At 41.5% G+C, this 27854-nt stretch overlaps 2 protein-coding genes across 4 annotated transcripts; one reads left to right on the forward strand and one right to left on the reverse strand.

The window, feature by feature from the left end:
* Positions 1 to 345: 345 nt before the first annotated feature.
* On the forward strand, positions 346 to 12395 carry atat1 (alpha tubulin acetyltransferase 1; the record flags this gene model as incomplete). Its single annotated transcript, XM_080045899.1, has 12 exons — positions 346 to 434; positions 1180 to 1240; positions 2122 to 2213; positions 2504 to 2561; positions 2718 to 2831; positions 3885 to 3986; positions 4199 to 4244; positions 7492 to 7566; positions 8087 to 8249; positions 9891 to 9988; positions 10606 to 10690; positions 11596 to 12395. The coding sequence occupies 12 exons, from the start codon at positions 346 to 348 to the stop codon at positions 11903 to 11905; spliced, it is 1293 nt and encodes a 430-aa protein (XP_079902025.1). The 3' UTR covers positions 11906 to 12395.
* Positions 12396 to 13751: 1356 nt separating this feature from the next.
* LOC307263797 (uncharacterized protein) lies at positions 13752 to 27754 on the reverse strand. 3 transcript variants are annotated; one of them, XM_080045055.1, is made up of 6 exons: positions 27474 to 27754; positions 26165 to 26688; positions 25391 to 25440; positions 25072 to 25205; positions 19631 to 19797; positions 13752 to 17525 (listed from the first exon to the last, which is right to left on the reverse strand). In XM_080045055.1, exons 2-6 carry the CDS (start codon positions 26672 to 26674, stop codon positions 17355 to 17357), a joined length of 1032 nt encoding a protein of 343 aa, XP_079901181.1. In that variant the 5' UTR covers positions 26675 to 26688; positions 27474 to 27754; the 3' UTR covers positions 13752 to 17354. The 3 variants fall into 3 exon arrangements, with proteins under 3 accessions (XP_079901181.1, XP_079901180.1, XP_079901179.1); XM_080045054.1 differs by having other exon boundaries at positions 26165 to 26799; XM_080045053.1 differs by having other exon boundaries at positions 26165 to 26825.
* Positions 27755 to 27854: the final 100 nt, after the last annotated feature.

Here is a 27854-nt window from a genome sequence, read left to right on the forward strand (position 1 = left end):
TCTTTTACATACATTACGGTTTACGTTGCCGGGGAGTGACTCACAAACATAGAAACACAATGGAGCTGCAGTGACAGTGTAGATAGCAGGTGCCTGTTCTTGCGATTCACGCAAAGCATAATTTGATGTCAACCAAATGATGTCAATGTAATGGTAAAGGGCTGTTGTCCCGAGGCTGTTAGAAGCTAGCTAACTGTTGTTTTTTTGCGCTAGGAACTAGCTTCGTGGGTTGGTGAGAGCCAACAGCAACGTTAGCTAGCTAATTGAGCATCTGCTAGACCTCTGCTAGAGACTAGTCCATCTTTCAAGGGTCTCTGTGGTCCAGATAATCTTTTCAGGGCTATCATGGAGTTTCCTTTTGGTATTAACCAGTTGTTTCCGGAGAGGGTCACTGTCTTAGACCATACCCTTGTTGCAGGTAAATCAGCAGTAAGGTAAGTTAAAATATTAAGATTTATTTATATTCTCTTTGTTGTTAGTTAGCTTGTTACATTGTTCCCACCGACACATCACGTACATTTAAGAGGGCATGCTAATCAGCATATGATGTCCACATGTTTAGATAGAAACATTTGCTTACTGTGTTCACGTTTATTTTATTTAAAAAAAAGAGTCTTAAAAAAAAGGAGCCCAATACTGAGACAAATTACTTCAGGATGTGAACCCTTAAGCCAGCATTGGCTGACTTTAGTCAGAAGGCTGGGCACTGGGCAGTCATCACATGAATAGATTAGATCATCTACAGTCTTGTACAGTATGTAGCCTGGTTATAATAATAAAGATAACTTAATTAAAGGTGCTCCAAGGAACTTTCAGCTTTTGTTTATTTTTGCACCCCCTTTGGACAAAAGAGGTAGTGGTTTTTTACTATGCCAGCTATTAGTTCCAGGGTGAGCGTTCCCATAACAAAGGCATTATAGCATTCTTTGCACTGATAGTCTTGTTAGCTGTTACATGTAATTTATGATCATTAGAGGAAAAATTAGACTGTTTCAAAAATAGTTCAAGGTTGCTCGTAGCACCTTTAACTTAACTAATACTGTGAGAAGAGGTGGGACATCAAGTGGAAACCATTGCGAAAATAGAAGAGAACCTTCATCTTCCTTGCTGCTTGTCAGTATTGCCTCGTTGAGCTACTTCTAATCTAATCATCATACTCTGTTGTGTTCGTCTCGGCAGGCCAGATCTTCAGGGCAACATAGCATCAGTTATTGATGCACTTGGGAAAGCTTCAGCAAAGGTGAGTCTCTGAAGGTGAGATGGGTATGGTTATCATTTTAACCATCATCCTCTTGGGTCTATCCCAGCGACTAACTATAACTGGCTGGTGGTGTGTTTGACTTTGTACGTGTATATCTTCCCTACGCACACCACTACATTCCCTGCCTCCAAACTTTTTGAAAAAACAGTCCAGGGGGTTTGGGATAGGTTTTGGTCACAATAGTACGTTTTACAGTCATGGACAAAAGTGTTGGCACGGGTCCCTGGAATTCAGTCAGATAATGTACTGTCTCACCCAGAAAATGATTGCATAGGTATAGCACAGGTTCTGATTTATACTCCAGCGCATTCCAGAAGGTGGCAGTACCACACCAAAAGTTGCCACGCTACAGCGGACATGCAGCAAATAGACAGTCCCAACAAAAGGACTAGGCCTACAAGAATGAGAATAAAAACAAGGAGAAGACGGAAGACACTGCTGAACCACATTCCTAAAATGCCATGGGATCATTACCACATCAGGGAAAGAAATTGAAATCAGCTCGACCCAAGCAAGAAGACCAGTCAGGTTAAAATGCTGAAGCAGTAACGCAACTTAGTTTGCGTGTGTCCAAACCATGTGATATGGTTGAAAGCTTTGGAAAAAGCCTAAAAATAAGGCTTGGGTTGGGATTGATTTTTATCAAATTACTATCAAGGTAAATAAGGAAATGTGATGCTTAACTTTAGAACTGATGTTTTTCAAAGTAAAATATATATATATATTTTGAATTACTGTATTGGTATCAAAACTGAACTATTGTTTCAGCACCGGTATTGAAAAAATGAATGATATGAGTCCCAGTGCTTTGTGATAGTACTGTTCCTGTTTAACAGTGGTCATATACTTGCTCTCCACAGGCTCAACAGCTCACTGCACCCATAACAAGTGGCTCCAAGCTGCAGACCCAGAAGCATCAACTCTACCTGCTGACCGATGGAGAGGGCAATGGGTACATCTCACACACTTCCCTTTATATTAGCTTCTTCTTACACTCATACAAACATACACATGTTCCACTGTTTTGTCTCTAGGCTGACTCTACTGGTACTGGTCAGCCAGAGCTACAGTAGTCATACTGTGGTCACAATGCGTGTAGTGTTGAGACATAGAATTCATGTTTAATGCGCATTCAGCAGCTCGCCTCAAATCACCCCAATTAGAAACCTAAGTTTAGAGTTCATTGCAATTGACTCTACAGCCTTCTCCACTCTAAACACACTCCCTTCTGTCTTCCTCCAGAGGCAAGGGTGTGGCCGTCGGCTTTCTCAAGGTCGGCTATAAAAAGTTATTTCTGCTTGTGAGTAACCCTTTTTTTGCTTAAATTTTTAATCGTATTTCTTAATCTTTTCAGGCCGACTGTAACACCACATGCTTTGCTGATTTCTGTTATTGTCTGTTTTAAACTGCCTTCATCAGCTGTCCCATTTAATGCTTTGTTGTATTTCCTCCACAGGACCGGCACGGTGTGCACGTAGAAGCAGAGCCACTGTGTGTATTGGACTTCTACATAGCAGAGAGCTTCCAGCGACATGGCTATGGGATGGAGCTGTTTGACTTCATGTTGCAGGTGCAGCTTTCCTCCCTGGGGGCAAATTACTCCAGTTAATTAAACCAACTAAACCAGTTTTAGAGCGCATTCACACTAGGCCCATCTGTACCGTGCCAAAGTACTGTTTGCCCCCTAAAGTCTAGTTGGTTTGACCAGTTTGAGTGCTCAGTTCCGTAGTTCGGCCCTAGCACAGTTGGGAGAGGTGTGCTTGGGCCTGGTACAGATGTTAATGAGCCGACACGCACAAAAGCAATTTATATGAGACTCTTCCCCTGTACCCAATACGTCCATGTAGCAACGAAAGGACTTTTTTTTTTTTTATTGCCAAAGGGTTCACGTTGGTCTGATGTGGAAGTGGAATGTTTGATGCAAATTTGGGCGGATGAAAAATATTCAAAAACAAATGGATTCAAATACACTCCAATGGAATGATACTGTCTGATCATTTGACTGTCAGTCACTAACATTGCAGATGCATAAAGTGAATGGGGACTTCAGGAACCAATGGAAGCCTAAAATAACTTTCTCTTCACAACCTTATTAAACTTCCACACTAAGAGATACATTCCCCCCAAAAAAATATTGGTTGGGAAAATTGTGTTCCTGCCACTTCGTTAAGCAACATTTCAGGTTTTGTTTTTCAGATTACCCAATCAGGAAGCAGATATAAAGGTCAACTGGTCTAGGTGGTTTACTTGCCCGTTTTGGGTTACTCTGGGCATGAATGGATTTTCTTTCATTCTTGCAACAGATGTTGGTGTGTTAGAGGGTTTAGAAATGATATGCGGAAAGATTTATATTTTTTTTTACCTGGACGTTTGCTCCTACTCTGTGAGATTTGTGTAATGGGTGTTATGTACACTATTCAATGAGGTAAATGAGGATAAACAGCCAAAGATAGGTTTTCAGAGTTTCAAAAATAGCAATATGGCGGCGGGTTACAATGCCAGTTAAAGGATAAGCTAAAATGATGTCATACCAAAGTATTCTGTTTATCTCTGCAGGGCATGATCATATCTCTATTGCTATGTGCTTTCATATCAAGGACTTTCACTCTTTTCTCTTCTGTAGCACAAAAACGTGGAGCCAGTTGTCATGGCTTACGACAGGCCCTCGCCCAAGTTCCTCTCCTTCCTGGAAAAGCGGTACTGCCTGTCTCAAAGTGTTCCTCAGGTAATGGTCTGTTACTAGTCTATTGCACAATGTATGTCAACAGTTATGGTGCTTCTACATTATACTACTCTACTGGCTTCACACTCACACCACAGACAGACAGAAAGTGATGAGAAACCCAGCGTGTTATTCATGCCCTCTGTTTGCTGAAAAAAAAAATATTCATCAGGGGCCATTTAAGTTATTTAGTCTTTTCCATTTCTTCTTTGCAGGTCAATAACTTTGTGGTATTTGAAGGCTTCTTCCTCAACAGATCAGGTAACCCTTTGTTCACTGGTTCCATTGTTTCGCTTTTTGCTGTTTGCCAAAGGGACGGTGTCATTGTTTTTTCTTCTGTGTGTCCCCCCCCCCCGTTTTGTTTTTCACCATAGGGCTGAACGATATATGGGGAAAATGTCTAACTGCAATATTTCTGACATATATTAACATTCATATGATGCTTTTCTAGAAACTCAAAAGGAGCTTATTGTGATTGGCGAAGTCAGCTTTAGTTCAATATTGATGTTATTTAAGTCCCAGTGTAAGGAGAGTCACAGTGTCTTTAGTGAGGAAGTGTGTTACAGTGTTCATGTGTGTAATGGATAAATAGCAGCCTTTTGCAATTCGTTGTTTAAAGGTGAAGTAAGCGATTTATTTATGTTAATATAAGTGTTAAATCGCTCTATATTCATACAGTGATCACTTACATAAGCTGCTCTGCATGTAATCGGCAAATAAACTTTTTGTGGGATCCCAAAATTAATATCCAATCACAAGAGAGAACGCTACAAACCGAAACCCGTTTCACTCATGGTCTCACTGCCAGTGCACGCCAGAGGACAGATCACAAAGTTTATGCGCCTACAATGGCGGAGCAGGTAAAAATCCTTCCCAATGTCTGTTTTAATGGTTTTTATCATGTTTTATCACAATTACTTATCTGAGATGGTGCTAGATAACTCGCTGCTTGAAGACCGCAGAGCATTAATGTGGCGACGTAGGGACGAGCGAGGGGACTGCTAACTGCAGTAACTGACAGGAAGTTAGCTAAAAGAACCGTTCCACTTACAGCACCTTTAACAAATCCCAATTTCAATTTCAAATCAATGAATCGTTCAGCCCTACTGCAGAATACTAGAACATTTACAGCTAAGCTATACACCTTGAATATGAACTCTTACTTTTGGCATCATCATTTTTGGCTTCATCTTTTTTTGTTTTGTTGCATATGTCAAAAATTCTCCCTTATTAAAGAGTCTAAAAAATGGGCGCTTAACATATGCTCATCTGCTTATAATAATATAATAATATACTATAGTTCCCAAATCTGTTGTTTCACCAAATTCTCCCAGGCTCGCCCTCCTCCGCTCCTCTGACGGATCAGGGGATGTTCGGCTTTTTGTAAGGAACTTCTATCTATCTCTCTTTCTTTTTTCAATCAATCCCATGCATCGTGTCCCCCTTTTTTCATTTGTCCCATAACTAGCTCCATCTTATACGTATCACTCCCTTCCTTTCTCCTTATTTCTCTCCCAGTTCCTCTTTCTTCCCCATGGTAACTAGCTATACCTTTACAGACACAGTGTATATGTCATGTAGTATGTATCGTGTCATCATGTATAGGGCTGGGTATGGAACTTCAATACTTTTTCAGTGCCGACCGGAATGCCTCAATACCATCGAGTATCTGAAAATGTAGGGTATCGAAATGCCAAGTATCGAAAAATGCAATCGATCTCAGGATGTAAAAGTACTGGTGATTGGCTGTGTGGATATTTATTGATATTTTTTTTTACGATAACGTGTAAAGTCATCTTGTTAAAAATGATTTCATAAAATCGGTATCGGAAAAAAAGTAGCGTTCAGGAACCAGTATCAAAGTCAAGGTATCTGTATATCAATATCGAAAAATGTTGACCGATACCCAGCCCTAATCATGTATTGACCCTACCGTCCCAGGTGTCCGAGTATAACAATATCCACATCCTATAGACCTCCCCCCGCCCCCCCTAGAATACCTGCCTGTTTACTGACCCTTTGATTTCTTTGAATGTTTGTCAGTTTGTTAAAAGCCAGTAGAATAAGCTAAGTGGCTCCTGTATACCAGCTTCTACACTGAATGTTGTAATGTATCCCAAATAGCTTGGATTGCTTTAACCACAAGAGCCTTTTTTTTCCTCAAGCTGAAAATATGACATGGAGTGAGACAATTTAAAAAAAAAAGTTGTGATTGTGTTATCTAAGCCTTTTGGTAGAATTATGTAGATACAAGTGAAACATGCTCCTGGGGGTTCTCTCTTCATATCTAAGTCATATCCATTTTACTAGTAGAAGCTGTTAAGATGATAAAATGTAACACATGATTTTCTTGCGATATACAAACATAGTCCACCTCAGTGCATGTAATATGTTTAACTGATGCTTTCTTCTTACTTACTATAAACTGTAATGAGCCACAATTAAACAGCACACTATAACGGATCATAAAGTTTGTTTTGAGTAAAATACAAATATATCCTTGTGAAGCAAATAAGTCCAAAGTATACGTGTGTTATATTGGATTGATCATATCAATTCATTAAATCAATGCATATATTGATTTGAAATGTAATCAGTCTACTGGAATGATTGAGACATTATTTGCATTGTAGCAATATAGAGTGAACACAAGGGCCAATCACCAGCCAATGGTGAAATGTGAGCAGTTGAACAGAACCGGGCCGACTGTTAATTGCTTTCTTTTATTGCCAACGTGTTCTTCTTACAAAGATAAGAATGAGGGAGGAAGTCAATGCCTAATACATATTGCAATGCTATAAAATTGAGCATCACTGGTACTTTTACAACAGGGCTTCCATTTAGATTGGCTGAATCATTCATATCAACCAGTTCAATTTCGCTCTGCTAAGACACATTGATTTTGATGTTTAAAAAAAAAGCTTCTATAGGTTATAGAGCTGCAACGATTAATCGACGAATCGATGATTAATCGATTATTAAAATAATCGACAACTATTTTGACAATCGATTAATCGTTTTGAGTAATTTTTTTTATAAAAAATGTCCAAATTCTCTGATTTCAGCTTCTCAAATGTGAATATTTTCTGGTTTCTTTAATCCTATTATGACAGTAAACTAAAATATCTGTGTGTTTTGGACATAACAATACATTTGAAGACGTCAACATGGGCTTTGGAAAATGTATCAACATTTTTCAACATTTTCGGACATTTTACGGACCAAAACACTAATCGATTAATAATCGATTAATCGAGAAAATAATCGACAGAGTAATCAATTATCAAATGAATCGTTAGCTGCAGCCCTAATAGGTTAAGAATCTACTAAAAATAGAATTTGAATATTGCATTCTGGGTTATTCTTGAATTATCTTGGATTGCTGGAGTAATTAAATGGGAACTGCTAACTTTGAGATATAATGTCATGTAGTGTAAGGGGAGCGAGCTAGGCCCTGTCATGTTTAGTGTGTTCGGCCCTCGCTCTTACTGTGTGTTCTTCTCCACAGCGGCACAGATGAGAAAGGTTCCCCTAAGAAAGACGGACGCAGAGATGAAAACCTACTCTTTCATGGACAGAGAAGGTAAACAGTCACTTGATGTAATATAGATATTACTTTTGATTAGAGTCCAGGGTGTCTAAATGAACTCAAATTCTGTAACATTTTAGAGGAAAACATTGAAATTAGCATTAACAGTCAGACTTTCTTGGGTTACAAAACCTAAACTCTCATAAGTGGTTGTCACCGAAAACAATAATTACTTTTCCTAATTCGCTACAGCAATTTAAGAAAACGGGGTGATGAACATTATTGCTAGTGTTTTTATGGTATATGATGGGCATTTTTATTTTCTGAACGAGAGAACAAACAACTAAAATAACATGGAAATGGATCAAGCATGAGTAAAATTAGCATCCCCATATACTTCTCCAATGTTACCAATAGATGTCTGTGAGCTATGGGGGTGTCAAAAGCCTTTCTGTATATCAACATAGGATAGGGACTTTTCACAGTCTGTATAAAATAATCCAACAGTTTCTTTTGAGTTTGAATATAAATCAAGTTCCTAACATAAGACTGTGCCTCCCCTCCCCCCCCCCAGTGGTTGGTCAGGAGCAGAGGGTTCAGTCCCCAAGGCGGTTGGTATCCTCCCAGTGCTGCCCGTCCTCTCCCAGCAGAATGCCCCCTCCAGAGGCTCATCATCAGGCCCAACACAGCCCACCACAGGCCCCCTGCATCCAGCGCTGCAGAGTAAACCGCAGCAGGTATGAGACACACAACAACACACATCTGAACCCTGTAGAACCACATTTAGTATACATGTGATCTGTAGGCCTACCTCCATATACGAATTATCTGCAGATGAGGGAGGATATTAATAGGAGTGTGCAAGTCAAGTGGCAATGTTCCCTGTTCAGAATGTTAGCCTTTAGAAGCATGAGAAAGTCATTCTTACACCAGCGTCATTATCTCTCTCTCTCCACAACCCTTTCTCTTATTTAAAGGCGCTTCGAGGAACTTTTGAATATTTCTGAAACAGTCTAATTTTTTCCTCTGATGATCATAAATTACATGTAGCAGCAAACAAGACCGTCAGTGCAAAGAATGCTATTTTTATATATATATTTTTTGAATGCCTTTGTCATGGGTACGCTCACCCAGCTGTGGCGTAGTAAAAACACTACCGCTTTTGTCCAAAGGGAGTGCAAGAATGAACACAATCTGAAAGTTCCTCGGAGCACCATTTAACTATATTCTTATAACCCCTTACATGTTCAGTAGATTCTAGCCTTGTCATTTTAACATGTTAAGGTTCTAGGTTTCCGGGTACAATCTCTTTCTGTGCTACAGTAATAGTTGTGCAATGAAAAAAAAAGAAAGAAAGACTAAAACAAATAGCCTCTGAGACTGTGGCCTGGTTTCATGCTACCAGTAAACAGAAGGCCTAATGTGCGTGCCAGGTATGCTCAGCTTGGCAGAGGGAGGTTGTTGCATTCCTCCATCAGTCGCTTACTGTGTCCAGCCCTCACTCTTTCTCCTCATAATTTGCACACTGCTCAAACATGACTTTCTATTAACACTGTCTCTTTCTCTTGCCTTTCATTCCCCTGCCCTGCCCTGCCCTTTCATTTTTATTTATTTATTTATTTATTATCTCATTTTCCTTTTTTTTCTTTCTTAAATCTGTGTATTCTGTCTCTCACCATCATCATCTGGTAACACGTCCATAGTTCCCTTAATCGATCTCAGATGAGCTTCCAGTGACCAGCCTTATTTGACTGGCACCAATTTGCCTCTTCCCCTTAAAGGAAAATGTTGTGTCTTGGCTTGATAGATAGCCCGCCTGTTTAATGTGACAGAGAGTGTGCTTGTTTGACTCCAATGAGGAGAGAAGGAACATCTCCCCTTTAAAGGCCCTTTTAAAGTGTATTTGAGTTGGCTCTGTCTTATCAGCTTGCCTTTTTCTACAATCCATTAAACTGCTATCTGCCACCAAACTGCTCATGTGAGATTGCTTTTTTTTTGACATACAGCTGTTACACACATGAATTGCTATGTCAGCAGACAAAACAGTTTGCTATGAGATAATACTGCACCTCAAATCTTATTTCCATTCCATCAGAAATGCATTGTTATTTTAATTTCTGTTTTGTTATATTTCTTTTTTTACTCATTTTTGTGATTATGTCCTTTAAAAAAATTATTTTTGTTCCCTTTTTCGTCTCCCATTGTTATCTTTACCATCCCTTCTCATACTCCTCTCACACACACGCACACGCACACGCACACGCACACGCACACACACACACACACACACACACACACACACACACACACACACACACACACACACACACACATATATTTTTTCTGTTTCTTTTCCTCCTCCTTGCTGGCTGTTACAGTTTCTCTGGTAGCCAACAGGGCCTAGTAGCCAGATGCAGCCTGTACAGTCGACACATGGACAGCAGAGCTGGTGGACTGCTGGATATACACCTGAACGGTAAGGTATTGGTATTGAATCGAATGGCAGTTAAAAACATTGTTAAAATAAGCTTAGCCTACCTTGTATTCTTGGTGCACCATAAACAGTCAACTGTGATTTGAAAGTTCCTTTTCCCCTTCATTTATAAAAAAGATAATATGACATCATACTTCTTGTTAAAAGGACTTTATCAATCATTTTCTAGCTTTTTGAGGGTTTTCAACACCATCTCACTGTCCTCATCAGGTGTCCTCACTTGTAGGACATCATTCACATGATAAGAGGTCCTGTGTCAAACCTTAGCTCCTTCCTTTCACTGATGTAAGAATGCAAGGGAGTAAATACACTTTTGGGTTCAAATAATTCTGCTACACATATAGATCCCAAAGCCAAAAGGGAACGTCCATGCAAACATTTCATAGATTGCACATGAGTGTCATCAATCTGCAGCATTAACATACTGGCCTTTTAAAACCAACTGGAGGAAAACTATTAATTCGTTATTTTAATTTGTATGATGCATTTATCATTAGTAATTGTAGAAGTTAAACCTTTCTGCCATCAGCATGAATTCATTGAACTGAATGGCTCATCCAGGCAGCTCATGTGTTAGTACTACCTTGTGCCTTCCTCAGGTCTGAGACTAGTGGAGGATCAGTCCTTTGCACCGGGATGCACAGACACACACAGGTCGGCCAATATTCACACACTACAACCCAGGTATTTACACTTACACATTGGACACATAGCTGTTCTCTGTCAAGGCGATTAACATGCGTGAAAGGTAACGGTTTAACGGCTCACCATTTGTGCAGACATCTGTATCTAAAACACCTCTTTAACTGTGGTAAAAGGAGTGTGTCCTCACTGCTAATAATGCACTGCCAATGACTTGTACACTTGACTGGGGTTGAGCCTTCTGATCACAGACACCGACACACCCCTCTAGCTGCTACCAGATATTACAGACATGACGTAATAGATTGGATTTATATAGCGCTTTATTCCCTAAGGACTCAAAGCGCTTACAGGGTTCCAGGTTCCATTCATTCACACACAGTCATACCGGTGGTGGTAAACTACGACAGTAGCCACAGCTGCCCTGGGGCAGACTGACGGACTGACATGCCCTTCCAGATGGAACAGGATTCATTCAATCTAATAATTCAATCAATATTTTAAATAATGAATACACACATAACATCAATTATAGGGTGTCTGTAACAAAGGGGTTTCCGACATACTATCTATGGTTTCCGATAGTTTCCTTTCCATCCATCCATCTTCACCTGCTTATATCTGGGGTTGGGTCACACTGTTTCTCACACTATCTCGAAGGGAGACGCCAGCCATCCTCCTGAGAAAAAAATAACATTTTGTCCGCTAGTAATAACAATAATAATTTCCATAGTTAATCACAATTAATCCCATTTTCACAACAGTTTTTTATGTCCATATAAACGATGTAAAAGCATTTCTCACCAGTCTATTATGATTAGGAATCAAATGAATACAAAGACGGTTACTTTATGAACTTCAGTGTTAGTGTGCAACATGCTATCATTTCTTTATCCTTATACTCTTTCTCCCCTAACCCTGTTACTGTCATGCCCTTTATACCACAGGTCCCCCCCTCCCTCACTTCAACCTCTGTCTGCTTCCAAAAACGATGAGATCCCCGGGCAGACAAATGGTGGTATAATCTCCGGGCAGACATCTTTAAACAGAGACACAGAGACACACCTGTATAGAGCTGCTGCTGGAGAGGACATAGGATTGTTGGACAGCCCTCAGCGTGTAGCAGCTCCAGGCATGTTGTTAACCCACAGACATGGCGCAGGCAGGCCAGGCTGGTGGTGGACTGTAGGACACAACTTCTCCACTGCCCAGGGGGTGAAGCTCAGGCAGGGATACAGGAGCACCCGGCCCTGGTGACTGGAGAAAAACAAACTAGTTCTGTGATGAGTCCTATCATTTGAAGACATTATTTGAATATGTACCACACAAGTGTAATTCTTTATTGAATCCTTGAGTCATCCATTCAATGCTGAAACTGAACCTGCAGTTTTTTTTTCAGTAGCATTGATTGCTACAGGGATTTCTAAGGCTATTTCTAACACTGTTCTGGGAAAAATAATGTCCCATGTCTTATTTTTAACTGAGTATACTGGTATACTCTGGTTTTTATATTGGATGGAGTTATTTAAATGTGCACCTGTTCATCATAACTGGTGCTATACGATCCACATATAGAGCTGTTTCAACTACAAGAACCATAAGCCAACATCCAAACCCATTTGAAAGCATTGGTTTAAAAAGCTTCATAAAAACAGCAGAATTATTAAGTGACAAATGATAACTTTGGAACCTTAGCCTCAGCACTTAGTTTTAGTGATTGTTGCTGGGTGAAAGTGTTTCTTCAAAAGTGATAGTCAGATTGTGTATCTCTTTGGAAGGGATCCATTCCAATGATTTTAGACATTGTAAGACAACAGCCAGTTGTATAGAATAGGAATCACTTTATAGCTTCCCAAAGGAGAAACTAGTTTGCCACCATGGACAACTTACATTAGGCCTACACCACCAACATAAAAACAGCATGGTGGAAAGGTCACTACAATAGTAAAATGGTGGTTTAATAAACTAGTTAAAAATACTATTTAAGAAGTGCAAATGAGCAATGTGCCAGATTGTCTCACCCTTGTCAGAGTGCCATATTGCCACATATTGTCAGCAATAACGATATATAAATACAGCAGCATTAAATCAGCCTGTCCTGATAAAAAAAAAAACATGGCTGCTGCATGAACAAAGGACCTCCAAAATCTCTCTGTTGAACCTCTGAGCCGTTCAATCCTGCCACTAATAACCAATCAGAGCTGGAGTCAAATCGTAGTGAAGCTGTGGTCAATAGCCATTCCTCTCTTGACCCTGCAGCACGCATGCTACATCTCTATTTTGATCTGATCGGCCACTTCAGATGGTTTACAAGACTATTTCAGTACCACTACCTCTACATTGGTAAAGTATGGACCTAAAAAGGGATTGTTTAAATGGTGTGTGTGTGTGTGTGTGTGTGTGTGTGCGTGTGTGCGTGCGTGCGTGCGTGCGTGCGTGCGTGCGTGCGTGCGTGCGTGCGAGAGAGAGTGAACCAGCTCCTCCTGCCCTGCCTACTGCCACAGCTGGGTTATTAAGGATTGAGAGACTCCACCCCCTGTTTGGCCTGGAATTCCTGGAATATATACAAAGTGCGTGGTGACAAGTAGGCTACTGATTTGAAACCACCAGGAGGCACATCTTCTTGAAGCAAGACACAGGCAGTATTTTGCAGAGCGATGGTTGCTTTTCTACTCTCTCTTTCTATTAATGGAAGGTTGTAAAACATGTCTCACATTTTTAAAGCCACATAGTGCTCTAGTCTGCATTCAGGTCAATAAACTACACGTGATGCAGCAACTGTCTGGTCCTGAGAATTATTCAAGCACAGGTTTTTTCTTCTACTACTACAGCTCAGGGGTCATTGAACACACCATGCATCCTCAACATGCCGATGTATTCTATTGTATAGGGGAGGATAGAAACAGTTAAGAAAGGAGGGTTAAAAGGTTGGATTTAAAAATGTGCACACTAAAGCTTATATCACAAGTATACCATTGATTTCAATGGTGGTATAATCAGTTCATTTATTCCCTAATAACCACTACAGATTCATGTGTACAGTGTATGGTTCCATTATTTGTTAAAAACAAATTCGAAAGATGCGTGAGAGACATGATCAAGAGAGGGAGGGGGGTGGGGCCCACTCAAATCAGATCAGCTTTATTTAGATATATCCCAATATCACAAAATAACAACGTGTCCTAAACAGGGGCGGATATGGAAGACACCTGAGGGAGAGCATCAGAAGAGGGATCCCTCTCCAGATATACAGGTCCTTCTCATATAATTAGCATATTGTGATAAAGTTGATTATTTTCCATAATGTAATGATAATAATTGAACTTTCATATATTTTAGATTCATTGCACACCAACTGAAATATTTCAGGTCTTTTGTTGTTTTAATACTGATGATTTTGGCATACAGCTCATGAAAACCCCAAATTCCTATCTCAAAAAATTAGCATATCATGAAAAGGTACTCTAAAGGAGCTCTTAACCTAATTATCTGGATCAACTAATTAACTCTAAACACCTGCAAAAGATTCCTGAGGCTTTTAAAAACTCCCAGCCTGGTTCATTACTCAAAACCGCAATCATGGGTAAGACTGCCGACCTGACTGCTGTCCAGGAGGCCATCATTGACACCCTCAAGCAAGAGGGTAAAACACAGAAAGAAATTTCTGAGCGAATAGGCTGGTCCCAGAGTGCTGTATCAAGGCACCTCAGTGGGAAGTCTGTGGGAAGGAAAAAGTGTGGCAAAAAACGCTGCACAACCAGAAGAGGTGACCAGACCCTGAGGAGGATTGTGGAGAAGGGCCGATTCCAGACCTTGGGGGACCTGCGGAAGCAGTGGACTGAGTCTGGAGTAGAAACATCCTGAGCCACCGTGCACAGGCGTGTGCAGGAAATGGGCTACAGGTGCCGCATTCCCCAGGTCAAGCCACTTTTGAACCAGAAACAGCGGCAGAAGCGCCTGACCTGGGCTACAGAGAAGCAGCACTGGACTGTTGCTCAGTGGTCCTAAGTACTTTTTTCGGATGAAAGCAAATTTTGCATGTCATTCGGAAATCAAGGTGCCAGAGTCTGGAGGAAGACTGGGGAGAAGGAAATGCCAAAATGCCTGAAGTCCAGTGTCAAGTACCCACAGTCAGTGATGGTCTGGGGTGCCATGTCAGCTGCTGGTGTTGGTCCACTGTGTTTTATCAAAGGCAGGGTCAATGCAGCTAGCTATCAGGAGATGTTGGAGCACTTCATGCTTCCATCTGCTGAAAAGCTTTATGGAGATGAAGATTTCATTTTTCAACAAGACCTGGCACCTGCTCACAGTGCCAAAACCACTGGTAAATGGTTCACTGACCATGGTATTACTGTGCTCAATTGGCCTGCCAACTCTCCTGACCTGAACCCCATAGAGAATCTGTGGGATATTGTGAAGAGGAAGTTGAGAGACACCAGACCCAACACTGTGGATGAGCTTAAGGCCGCTATCGAAGCATCCTGGGCCTCCATAACACCTCAGCAGTGCCACAGGCTGATTGCCTCCATGCCACGCCGCATTGAAGCAGTCATTTCTGCGAAAGGATTCCCGACCAAGTATTGAGTGCATAACTGAACATAATTATTTGAAGGTTGACTTTTTTTGTATTAAAAACACTTTTCTTTTATTGGTCGGATGAAATATGCTAATTCTTTGAGATAGGGATTTTTGGTTTTTCTTTACTTTTTTGCCAAAATCATCAATATTAAAACAATAAAAGGCTTGAACTACTTCAGTTGTGTGTAATGAATCTAAAATATATGAAAGTCTAATGTTTATCAGTACATTACAGAAAATATTGAACTTTATCACAATATGCTAATTATATGAGAAGGACCTGTATGTGTTCTAGTTGTCTTAAGTAGGCCTACGCAACAGACCAACATAATTCACATTTACAAAATGATAAGATGCAAATAAAAAAACATGAATAATGTGGACATTGGGACGATTAAAGGTGCACTATGCAGTTTCAGGGGAGGGGGGGTTTTGGCCTGCAGTTTGTTCACAAAACATGTCTCATGTAATTATTTGTATTGAATCATTCTAAAAATGTATCAATCGAAAGAAAATTGGGCACCTGGAATCAAAAGGAAAGCTAGAATATGTTTGTAAAAAAAACTGTGGGCCCTGTTGCTGTAAACAACAACTAGTAAACAGTAACTTTTTCAGGAAGCTTTATAACTTCAGTGTTCCAGGGATCACATTTTTCCTATGAGGAAAGTTAGTTTATTCAGTTATGAGAATAGGCCTATATACCTTTCAAAATGTTCAGTTCTCTGACACACCCAAAGTTACATAGTGCACCTTTAATGAATGTTATATTCCAATGGAAACGAAAAAGTGGAATACGGTTTTGTGGATAAGAAAATACTGTTGTAAAGTCAAAAAACTTTGACTTGATATCCATGATACATTCATGAAGTGTGTTTACCACTTTAACTGATTGATTCCTCTCTCTATAAGCCTTAAACACCACTGGTTTAAGTTATGTAGAGCAGAAGAGTAAGTAAAGCCTATTTCCCCCCCTGATACATTATCCCATTGAGCCCTGATGTGAACATTGATAGGCTATCTGATGGCAGCAGCAGTTATTGTGGTGAGGAGGAGACATAGGCATGAAGGAAGACTACTTTATGCCTGTGTTAACATGTTTGGATTAACAGAAGCAAAAATTATACAGGAATTTCCTCACATCTGGGTAATTCCAGCCACAGTAGTTTGTAGGGTGTAGCCTACTGTCCCAATGACTTAATGTTACGTCACGTAGTATGGGCGGGTAGGCTGCTATACGATTTACACCACTCAGGACTCTCTGAATGAAACCAAACAGGGCTTTTATGTGGTCGCTGTCTCACTGTCCTCATGTGCAACCTGTGGCAGAGGATTTATTATGAGCTTTTTTGTTGTTGTTATTCTTCTTATGTCTTGCCATCTTCTCTTCAGTAGTTGTTTTACCCACTTAAACGACCCACTTACTTTCTCACAGATAGCCTACTCTCCCATATGGCGTTTCTTTTAAATAATATAATGATTTATTTGCTGTAGCTCAACAAGCTGCATGTTTGCCTCTCTTCCAGTAACACCTCTAATACCATAGCATTACATGAATCATTACGCTTGGAGTGAACTCAACTTGCCTGTAGGCTATGTTTTAATTGTATTATCAAGGAGCTAATTTCTCGCTGAACTTGTTTTTTCTCTCCTGTCAGCTAAAGGAGAATGTCAGACTGCTGCTCAGTGGACCATGATGACATACAGCACAGTGGCTTACAGGCAGCATGTTTAATGATTAAAACCAAGAGTTGCATAGTTTCACAGGTCAACTTACACGTCTGTGTTTTCCAAATGCTCTGGGTTAACTGTAGTTAGCTAGCTGTAGCTCAACGCTAACTCCCAAAGAAGCCATACAAATGTACAAATTAAGAAATAACCATATTTTCCTTTTTTTTCAAAAGTGGAATGAAAACACCGATATCAATCTCCTGTGTGTGTTAAGTACTGAGCTTGATAGCTTGGCAAAAAACGTTGTCCCAATGGGCATTGGCATTTGCTCCAAATAAATGTTTTCTTCCACAAACGACCCATATTGCATCTGTTGAAGACATTTTTAGCTTTATGGAAAGTTCTGGAAAGCACTGAGCCACACATAGTTCCTTGTCGTGAGTCCAGGTGTGTGTGACCTCTAGTCAGCCTCTCTGAGTACAGACAGGTAGATGTTGGACTGTAGGAAGCGGGGGTAACAGTCTGTATCCAGCAGAGAGTAGATGCGTTTCTGAGCGTGGGACAAAGAGGTGTGAGAGGGAGCCCGCAGCAGCTGTATGGTCAGGTCCCTGGTCTTACTGTCCAGGTTCACCTACAACAACAACAACAGAAAAAGGAACACAACAGTCATTTTTATACACACATTTCAAAAGGTCAATTTCAGTGTTTATTAACCCATTGATGACTATGGCAATCTAGGATGCATGTCCTTAATGCCTGAGGGTTTTCTGAAAAAATAGTACGAATTGTCAAGTCTACCAAAACCTTAATATCTAAGCCTGTGTAGCACATAGAAACATGAAATAAAATACATTTAAAAGTTAAGGTTCACAGGTTTTATTTAAACATGCTCCCTAAGCGCTTACACACCAACAATTTTTTCTAAAAATCGTCAAAATTAGATGGGGGAGAAAAAAAAGAATAAATAATATAAAATATTTAGTGTGATTTTCGTCAGTAGCCTATAGTGGACCTTGATTCTGCGCACCAAACGCCACTAACTGTTCTGTAATACACTATCGCTGACACAGCCGGCTTATTTTTTTTTTATTATTTTGTTTTATTTTTATTTTTTTTGATTGATGTGATTTTCGGCAAACCACACAACTTTTGGGTGGTCACGTGGTCTTAAAAAAATCAACAAAACCCACCTCATGTGTATTTGAACCAATGACAGTGCATTCTATGCTGCGCATGCCATGAAAATTAGATAAAGTAACAATGCTGCACGATGCAGCATCAGGCAGGAGAGGCAATGTGGCATCGCGCAGCAGCCGTCATCAATGGGTTAACTAAAGTTTTGCATTGTATGTAGTTTTGGCAACAATTCTGGAGATTGCTCGTTGTCAAAATCAGTGAATCTCTACTTACGGACCGCTACTTGTCCGTAGGTTGTGTGTGCACCAGTGTTGTAGTTGAAACCAAGACCGCTTTTTTGTTTTACTATAAGCAATGAAAGCATTTTTCTAAAGGAATAAAACCCTACTCAAATCACTATTTTGTTTCAATGAATTCATTTACTTTGTTAGTAGCCGAGCGTCAGGCTCCTGCTGGGCTTTATTCCGACCGCTGGCACTTTTATTTTGCAATATCCCCACAGTTGTGGTCTCAACCGGTCTTGACATACAATTTGGAGTCCTCTCTGTCCGAGACAATACCAAGATCTTTAAAAAATGGTCTCAAGTACTAAACCACTAGTGTGCACTGAAAATAAATCTTGTATTACTACTAAGCCTAGGCTCTGTAAACAGACATTTTGCTAGCTAAGGCGGGCCTCCTTTGTTTGTATACCCTTTGTTTAAAGAGAGCTTTTGACACCGTTAGCACAAACAGTTGCACTTTACATTTGTGAAGAATTGACTTTGCCAGCCTGCTATTGGTGTAATGTTGTGTTAACCTTTAACGGCTCACACACAGGCTTGTGAGAACACAAGGAGTGTCCATACCACACTGACACAGCACATTGTATTAGAGGGAGGGACATGCTTTGAGTAATAGAGGAGCTCAAAGGCCAGACATGAGGGGGGAAAACAGACATGACAGGACTTGAATTAGACTTCCTGATTCATGAAGAGATGGGCTGTTAGTTCATGTTAGTTAGATTAAACTCTTATAAAACAGGGGTGGTGCGTTACCTCCCGGGGGGCCCCTGGTTAGATTGAACTCTTATAAAACAGGGGTGGTGCGTTACCTCCCGGGGGGCCCCTGGTTAGATTGAACTCTTATAAAACAGGGGTGGTGCGTTACCTCCCGGGGGGCCCCTGGTTAGATTGAACTCTTATAAAACAGGGGTGGTGCGTTACCTCCCGGGGGGGCCCCTGGTTAGATTGAACTCTTATAAAACAGGGGTGGTGCGTTACCTCCCGGGGGGCCCCTGGTTAGATTGAACTCTTATAAAACAGGGGTGGTGCGTTACCTTCCGGGGGGGCCCCTGGTTAGATTGAACTCTTATAAAACAGGGGTGGTGTGTTACCTCCCGGGGGGCCCCTGGTTAGATTAAACTCTTATAAAACAGGGGTGGTGTGTTACCTCCCGGGGGGCCCCTGGTTAGATTGAACTCTTATAAAACAGGGGTGGTGTGTTACCTCCCGGGGGGCCCCTGGTTAGATTGAACTCTTATAAAACAGGGGTGGTGTGTTACCTCCCGGGGGGCCCCTGGTTAGATTAAACTCTTATAAAACAGGGGTGGTGTGTTACCTCCCGGGGGGCCCCTGGCTGGATGTAGGTGGAGTAGATGTCCTTGGCCCTCCTCTGCAGGCTGAAGTTGTTGGAGGACTGTCTGTACTGCTCACAGGCCAGGTAGAACTGAAGATTCTCCTCACTGAACTCAGAGCGCAAGAACGCTCCGAACACTGAAACACCAGCTATAGGAGAAGGAAAACCAATAGGCAGGGCTTACTTCACCATGCAACGTCATATTAGCATTGATACAAAGACCCACACACAGAACACTGGCACAACAATAAGCCTTGGGGATCGTGTGTCAGTGTCCCGTGTTAGGCCTTTCACACCAAAATGAACCAAGAGTCAGTTCCAGGCTGGTGTTGGGGTCAGTTCAAAACTGGTTACAGCCTTATCCCAGTTATGAACCGGTTGGTTTCACATCGACCGGAGACAGCCATGGAGCCGGCAAGAGAGCAACGTCATGACGTCACTGTAAACGTGTGTATACGTCACCCGACGCCGCTGCTCTTGTGGCTAACGCTAAAGCTACCGCTAGCTTTAAGCACAACAACAGCGGCGAATACGTCTTATTTTTACACTTGTTGGCTCTCGCTTTGCTTTCTTAAGCAAACAGGACCCATACAGCGTATTCTCGCCGGTCAATTTGATCGCTACGTTCGGTAATTATGTTATGTTTACGTCTCGTAGTAGCGGTGTTTTTAAATATGGCGGGCATGAGGTTTGAGTTGCTCTGGTTGGTCAGGATAATCCCTCCCCCAACCGTTCGCGCAAGCAGTTCTTATCAAACCCTGCTCAATCCTGGGGTATGAGTTCCCCCGGTTTTTACGGCCCGGAGCAGGCTCTCTGGCGGTGTGAAACCAAAACACTGGCTCTAACTCCGAACAAGCCCAGAACTAGCTCCGATTTTGCGGCGGTGTGAAAGGCCTGTGTGTAAGCACATAATAGATATGTCCCTCAATGTTGCTGGATCTTCAGGGATGTTTCTTTTTTTGGGGGGGATGTGATGCACTAATGTTTCCTCCCAGAAATCCGGTACTCTTGTACTTTCCAAACAGACATTAAAGATAGTTGTTAAATCTGACATGACTGTTTGACCTTAAAGAGGACCTATGATACTTTTCGACTTTTATGACCTATAAACGTTGTTATAATGATTTATAGTCATGTTTAACCATACTAGAGTATCAAGTAATTACGTACATGCATTTCGACGTATTCCCTGCTGACCGTCTGGGGTGGCTGTGCAGAGCACTAAAAACTATGGCAGCCAGTCGAGCCGAACTTGTTCAAATTTCCGGGTTGTGTCTGTCACGCTGGGGTCGTTTCTGTCATGTATCCATATATGGTAATGCTGCCGCTCAGGCAAGCTCCGGCTGCATGCCCCCACCTTCCTTAAAATCTCCCGCTGCTGGAAGGAAGGTAACCAATCACAACGGAGTGGGGTTTGCAGCAGGGGGGGGAGGGGCGGAGAAGCTCAAAGCAGTGTGTAGAGAGAGACTGCTGTGCTCGCTAGGGTAAGAGGAAGAGTGTCCCGAAAATCTACATAATTTTTTGTGATGTGATTCATGTCAGGTTGCTCTATAGCAGTTTTTAACAAGAAATGAAGACCAGAAAAGTAGTATAATAGGAGATCTTTAAGAGGTTCATGTGTCACACAGTCGATGCCACTGGCTTCATTGTTAGGAAAACAGTCTCATCCGGATAAGTCAAGTGCATGACGTCATTGAGGAATGTCAAGCTTGAGTAGGAGTATTGTGCTTGTGCCAGGGTAGGGGTTAGAGATAACAGTTCAGCCAGTAGATGTTCATAGGGGGGAGAATTGGGTAGCCCCGGATGTTGGTAGATTCTCCTGGTAAATAGTGATAGTTTTTTAAGCATGTTTTTATTGTTTCGACAAGGCCCATAGACTCATACACTAACTTTAATACACGCTTTTATTTTGACAATCTCTCTGCACGTCTGTGTGTGTGTGTGTGTGTGTGTGTGTGTCACACCGTTTCCACAGATGGAATGGATTCTTCTTCATTAAAATATCTGGAAGAGCTCAGAAATAAATGGTAAAATCATATTTTAGTTATTTTCTGTGAGTTGATATAAATGGAAGAGATTGTGTTAAATAAAGACCCCTGAATCCAATCGCAACAGAATGTGTGAGAACGGCAAATATCGAATCGTCGTCCAATGAATCGATCTAACATAGTATTGTTGTGAAACCAGCAATTTACAACCCTAGTCATAATGTCTCACACTTATATACAGTCTCCCTGTGTGTCCTTAAAGATCTCCTATTATACTACTTTCCTGGTCTTAATTTCTTGTTAAAAACTGCTATAGAGCAACCTCACACGAATCACATCACAAAAAACTATGTAGATTTTCGGGACACTCTTCCTCACACCCTAGCGCGCACAGCAGTAACTCTCCACACTCTACTTTGTGCTTCTCCGCCCCCTCCCCCCTCCCCTCCTGCAAACTCCACTCCGTTGTGATTGGTTACCTTCCTTCCGGAACAATTCCAGCAGTGCGTGGGGAGATTTGAGAGCAGGAAGGTGGGGGCATGGCCGGAGCTTGCCTGAGCAGCACGTTACCATACATGCTCTGCACAGCCACCCCAGACGGTCAGCAGGGAATACGTCTAAATGCATGTACGTAATTATTTGATACGCTAGTATGGTTAAACATGACTATAAATAATTATAACAACGTTCATAGCTCATAAAAGTCGAAAAGTATAATAGGTCCACTTTAATGTTGATTCTCGACATCTGTCTAGATGAGCTACATTCCCATAGAGTCTCAAAACCGTCTTCTTAATCAAACAGGGAAGTGATTAATCAATCTACCTATGTGTACGAGAAGCTTTCCTTATTTGTGAAATGTTGCAACCATCGTCCTTGTTAATGTGAGCTAAAGAGACCTTTAGACAGTGTGACTCATAACAACAATGTAAGCCCGGGCTCTCTCATCTATTCATAGAATCAGCAGGATAAGGGGAAGTGTTGCTCTTTTAGCTTTATTGCATAGTAAACATGACTCCACCCTGGCCAAATGCAACAACTTCTCATTTACTGCCTGGGTGTCCTCCTCGACAGCACTCTATCATTCAAATGTCACATTAATAATATTACTCACTCTCAGTCTGCAGCATATTTCCACCTACGCAATATCAACAGCACAGCCGTTAACAATGCACCTGACACTTCTTGTATAGATTACTGTAACTCTCTCTCCTCTCTGGTCTCTCACTCAAACTCCTCTATACACTACAACTGGTCCAGAAGGCACAGCAGCCCGGATCATCACCATAACCCCATCTATCCAACACATCACCCCCTGTCCTCACACAACTGCACTGGCTCCCTGTCTAACACCGAACAGACTTCAATATACTCCTCCTCCTGACTTTCAGAGCTGTCCATAACAAGACAAACTCTGCATGGTCCATGATGTCATATCATCATGACACCTAGAAGTCTTGTAGCAAACTGAAACAAAGTAAGGGTTAAAGGGAAAGCTCTGCCAGCACAGCAGCCATTAAACCCAGCTGCATGGCAACACATTACCAATTATAACTGACATTTGTTGGATCAAAACTGACACATTTAAATGGAATCCACTATAATCAAAAGGATCTGTGTCATAGTAGCCGAGCAAATCTTAAACTTTAAATGTCTGATTTGCACTAGTCGACTGAAAGCAAAAACTGCAGAGTCCAAAAACTGAAAATCAAATGAGTTGAGTTGTATCATCATCCACAGGCATGACCCTGGAGTGACTGTATTAAGTTACTGTCTGGTGTGCAACTAAGAGCGCAAGAAGTTACTATTGTCAAGGGGCTTCCATCACCAACTTCTTTGCCTGGATGTGCAAATTCATTTTGTTTGCTTGTTGTGCTACTTGTTTTTTCATTATCTAACCAGGCGCTAAAGGCGTCAATATACTCAAAATAAACAAGCGGCAGTTCACACATTTTTTTGTTCATACTACATCGGGTTGAAGTTGGTAGATAATGTTGGTGTGTTTATGGTCCCTGTGGGTGTCAGCACATGCACACTGCAGCTCTACAGATATTGAAAGAATCATCAAGTACACGGACAAAAATATTCAGTCCAATTGCCACAGGTATATAAAACCCAGCACCTTAGCAATACGGTCTGCCTTTACAAACATTAGGGGAAAGAATGGGTGTTCATAAAGAGCTCACTCAATTTCAAGCGTGGAACTGTAATAGGATGACACACTGTTGCAACAAGTCAGCTAGTGAAATGTCTGACCTCCTAGATATTACACCATCAACTCTAAGGGACGTTATTGCAAAGTGTTTTGCATGTAAAGAGGTTAGCAGTTAAATATTCTTTGAAAAGTTGTTTGAACAAATTTGATTGTAGATGGCGTCCCTTTATTTCATATTTCAATAACTTAAGTTCACTCCCCAACTGTTAATAATGTGTGTATTTGCTATATCTATCTTGTACCTTTTTTTTTTAAATTTTAATTTTTTTACTAGGGTTCTTTTTGAATCAAAAAATAAATAAAAATAAAAAAAAATTCCAAGGATTGTGTGGGGTGCGGGTTCCGTGGGGTTGTGATTGTTTGTTTGTTTAAAAATTCAAAAAATGTCAATAAAAATCGTTTATGGAAGAAAAAAAAAAAGAAAAGTGAAATGGTTAAATCACCAGCAAAAAAAAACACCGCAGGTTATCTTGAACTACATTGCTCTGTCATCACCTTTACTGAGGCAAAGTCGATGTGTGTGTGTAGTGTACGTGCGCATGTGTGTGTGAGATAGCCTAGATAAGCAACTATTAGCGCTGCCCACGCATACACTTTCTGTTGTTTCCCCTACTGAATACTTTAAATGTCAAAGCAAGGAAGAGGAAAGTGAGTTTTTTAGACCAGAACGGTCGGGGAAACTTATCTCAACTCTACATTCAGTGAGCCAGACTAGGGCTTGGTGAATGAATGCCAGGAGAAAGTTACCTGCCTGACTTGCATTGTACCAACTGTAAAGTTTGCTGGGAGGAGGGATAATGCTATGGGCAATAATGATTAGGGAATCAATTATTATTGCATATGGATTAAGAATGGGATGTCATAAAAGCTCAAGTAGGTGGAATGTAGAGGTGGCCCTACTACTTTTGATCATATCACAGTATATAGCGCAGGCCTATATGATGTGAGCGATGTATGATATGCACTTTTTACAACAATGTTCATTAGATTGACCTATCGGCTACCTGTCTGTATTGTGTGAGCTCTGAAAAGAAATTCACAGCCTATAGGCTCTATAAACAGCCATGTTTCCAGCTTCGGTGTGGCCCCTTTGTTTTACATACCCTTGGTGAACAAACCAGTTTACAGAGCCAATAGGCCCAGTACAGACAGGTAGTGGATCATGGCTAAATCAAACAGTGCTGTCTCTCGCAGTCCAAACATAGCAGCAGGTGACTCACTCTGACTGGCTAGCAGGGCGTTGAGGGACCGGCCCCATGTCTGAAGCTCTCTTCCACTGATCCTGTTCTTCTTACCGGGGCCCATCTGACTCCACTGACGCATGAACTGCAACCGAGACCTCCTCTCTGTAGCACTGTGTGGACAGGGACAATGTGTGGCTTGAATACTATCGAATATGGACAAGACTGAAACATACTGACGCGCCTTCCAAGATAATAATAAAATCTCACTACTAGAGAGTGTGGTGGAGGCATAACAACCTCCTGTATTACTTTATGAGATTGACCATGATTGACAGAATACAAATGCTTTTCTTACCTGTCTTTCTCTTCTATGTTGGACAGGTTGGAGTTGGAGGAAGTAGGACTCTGAAACAAATCCCAGTCTAAAGTCAGATACATTTATTCATGTATTCATTGAGAATCCAGTAGTTATGTCCAAAAAAAGATTTCTTAATTGCTTAATGATTTCATCCACAGCAGCTATAATCAATATTTCATATAAACAACGGACCACCACATCACTTTGTTTTATGAGAAAATGCTCTCTCACTTGGAATGATTAACCCACAGAGGATTAACACCAACTCAGCAGCTGCCCTGAGCTAAACATAACATATTTTACAGTCTCCTCCTCCGCTCATTTGATTGCTATTACAGCCCACACCACTTTATTGTTTTGGTGGACTTTCCCAACTCTCACCGGATTGCTCTAAGCCACAACAGACACATGACACTATATGCATGATGATGTTCATCTGCGTTTGCTGAATGTGTCCCATGTAAAACACATTACAGTGTTTGTTTACATGGGACAACTCTGTGAACATCATGTCTGCTTTTATTCTATCTTTGACCTGACTCAAACAGCATCCAACTATCCATATAGCAAATCCAAATGGAAAAATTATGAAATGTCAAAAGGGCTTAATAATGAAAAGTACTTGTGTACATTTTAGACAAGTATCAAATGGGAAACAATGTTCAACAGTTCTTATATGGCTCATCTCGATTAAGTTCCGGACTATTTAAAAAACCCGTTAGCCTGTTTGCTCCTCTACAGTAAAGAGTGAAAACTTAGTGTGTGTCCCACCGTTCCAAACAGACTCTTGAGGTGTAGCTTAGCGGCAGTCAGTTTGAGGTGATGCCTGTGCTGGTGTTTGGCAGAGAGAGGGAGGGAGGAGGAGGACAGTGGAGCCGGTGATGGAGGCCGGCCCTCTCTCTCCATGCTGTCTGAGCTGCCCTGTCCGGAGGCGGCCAGCTGTCCATCACTGTAGGCCCTGCAGCCCTCAATGATCAGACTCACGCCCAGGTGGCCTTTGTCCACTTTGCCCAGCTCGGTGAAGTCTTCCACGCTAATGCTGTGCTCCTTGGTGAGCTGCTTCTTGTTCCCTGTTGTCTCATTCTCAGGACTGGGCTCCAGGATGGTGGGGGTCAGGCAGGAGGGAGACCTGTCCCCTGGCTGTGTTTCCTCCACATGATGGGGCGTGTAGGTGCCACCCCTCCAAAGCTTATGGTCATTGTGTGGGTTCTGCAGAGCAACCCTCTTCCACGGGAGGAAGTCCAGGTCCAGGAGGTTGCCCTCGGAGCTGAATCTACGCATGGTGCTTTAGCTGACTGTGTGAGAAGGGTGAAGGAGATGGGGGAGGAAATAATAAAAAGTGCTGAAAACAAAGGGGTAAGACAGACAAAGGGAGTGAAGAAGAGACAGCTGCACTGAGGCAGAGCCTATAGTTTAGAGAGCAGAGAGCAGCCTTAGGAACACACAAACAGACACACACACAAATGTAAATGAATTAAAACAAAATGTGTATTATTTAGAATCTAATACAGCGGCATTTCAAAATATTTCAACTTAAACGTAAGGCTTAGTGATTTAAAAGAGATTGTATTATTAAAATGTATGGTAAGTAAAGTAGGCTAGGCTACTGTAGAACTACTTTGCCATGCCTTAAGCCTATACATATTTAGTCTTTGTCTCTCTCTATATAAAAGACATAGGCTATTAGAATGTTGACATAGTAGGCCTACAACTAAATGATTCATTTTGACTAATGACCACCATGCTATTTTTTTTAAGTGTCCATCCGTTCTTTGAATTTCCTGTCGGATATGGGCTGCCATGAATAGTGACTGAAAGTAGAAAATAAGTAGCCTATAGTCGCAACTTGGACCGCCAAACGGGTCAGCTCATAAGGAAGTTGTCCTGAATGCTATTAGCACTGAGTCTTTAATTTTGCTTGATGATAGTGTGAAATTATTTGCATGACATCCTGCCCTCATAACCCACTTTGCTCACCACAAACCGCTGTGAACATTTCCATGATATGTGGGACTCTTTACGACATTGTGTGAGTGCCAACGCCGGGTGTGTGTGTGTGTGTGTGTGTGTGTGTGTTTACCTCTCCGTCCAGCAGCAGTCATAAAGCCTTCGCCATGGTTGATCGCTATATGATTCTTCCCGACAACATGTGCGTGAACTAATACAGACTTCTTCAACTTTCCCCCAAGAAGTCAACCTGCAATGCCGCGCCTGCTGCTGCTGTTTTCAGACTAGTTCAGCGGAGGTTAAGTCACCTCCCTCCTCTTCCTCCTCCTTCTTCTACTACAACTCTGAAACATGTCTCCAGACGTCACGGGCTCGCGGAGTGTGGGCTTCAGGTAAAACGTTCCATGAGGTATCTCCCCGTGACACTTGAATGACACAGATAAAGACTCCACCCAATGACTGCTGCTGCTGCCACACCTTGACTTTATGTCTGAACTTGTCTGTCAGATTTCCA

Source organism: Ammodytes marinus, assembly GCF_949987685.1.
Source record: "Ammodytes marinus genome assembly, chromosome: 17".
NCBI lineage: Eukaryota > Metazoa > Chordata > Actinopteri > Uranoscopiformes > Ammodytidae > Ammodytes > Ammodytes marinus.

What these genes read in the sequence shown, in the direction of transcription:
- LOC307263797 (XM_080045055.1), bottom strand. Translation starts at nt 26,674, where the DNA reads ATGCGTAGATTCAGCTCCGAGGGCAACCTCCTGGACCTGGACTTCCTC. An exon ending in AACATAGAAGAGAAAGACAG is followed by an intron (nt 25,206 to 25,390) that starts GTAAGAAAAGCA and finishes CTGTCCACACAG; the next exon opens with TGCTACAGAGAGGAGGTCTC. An exon ending in AGCCAGGGGCCCCCCGGGAG is followed by an intron (nt 17,526 to 19,630) that starts GTAACACACCAC and finishes TTGTTGTTGTAG; the next exon opens with GTGAACCTGGACAGTAAGAC.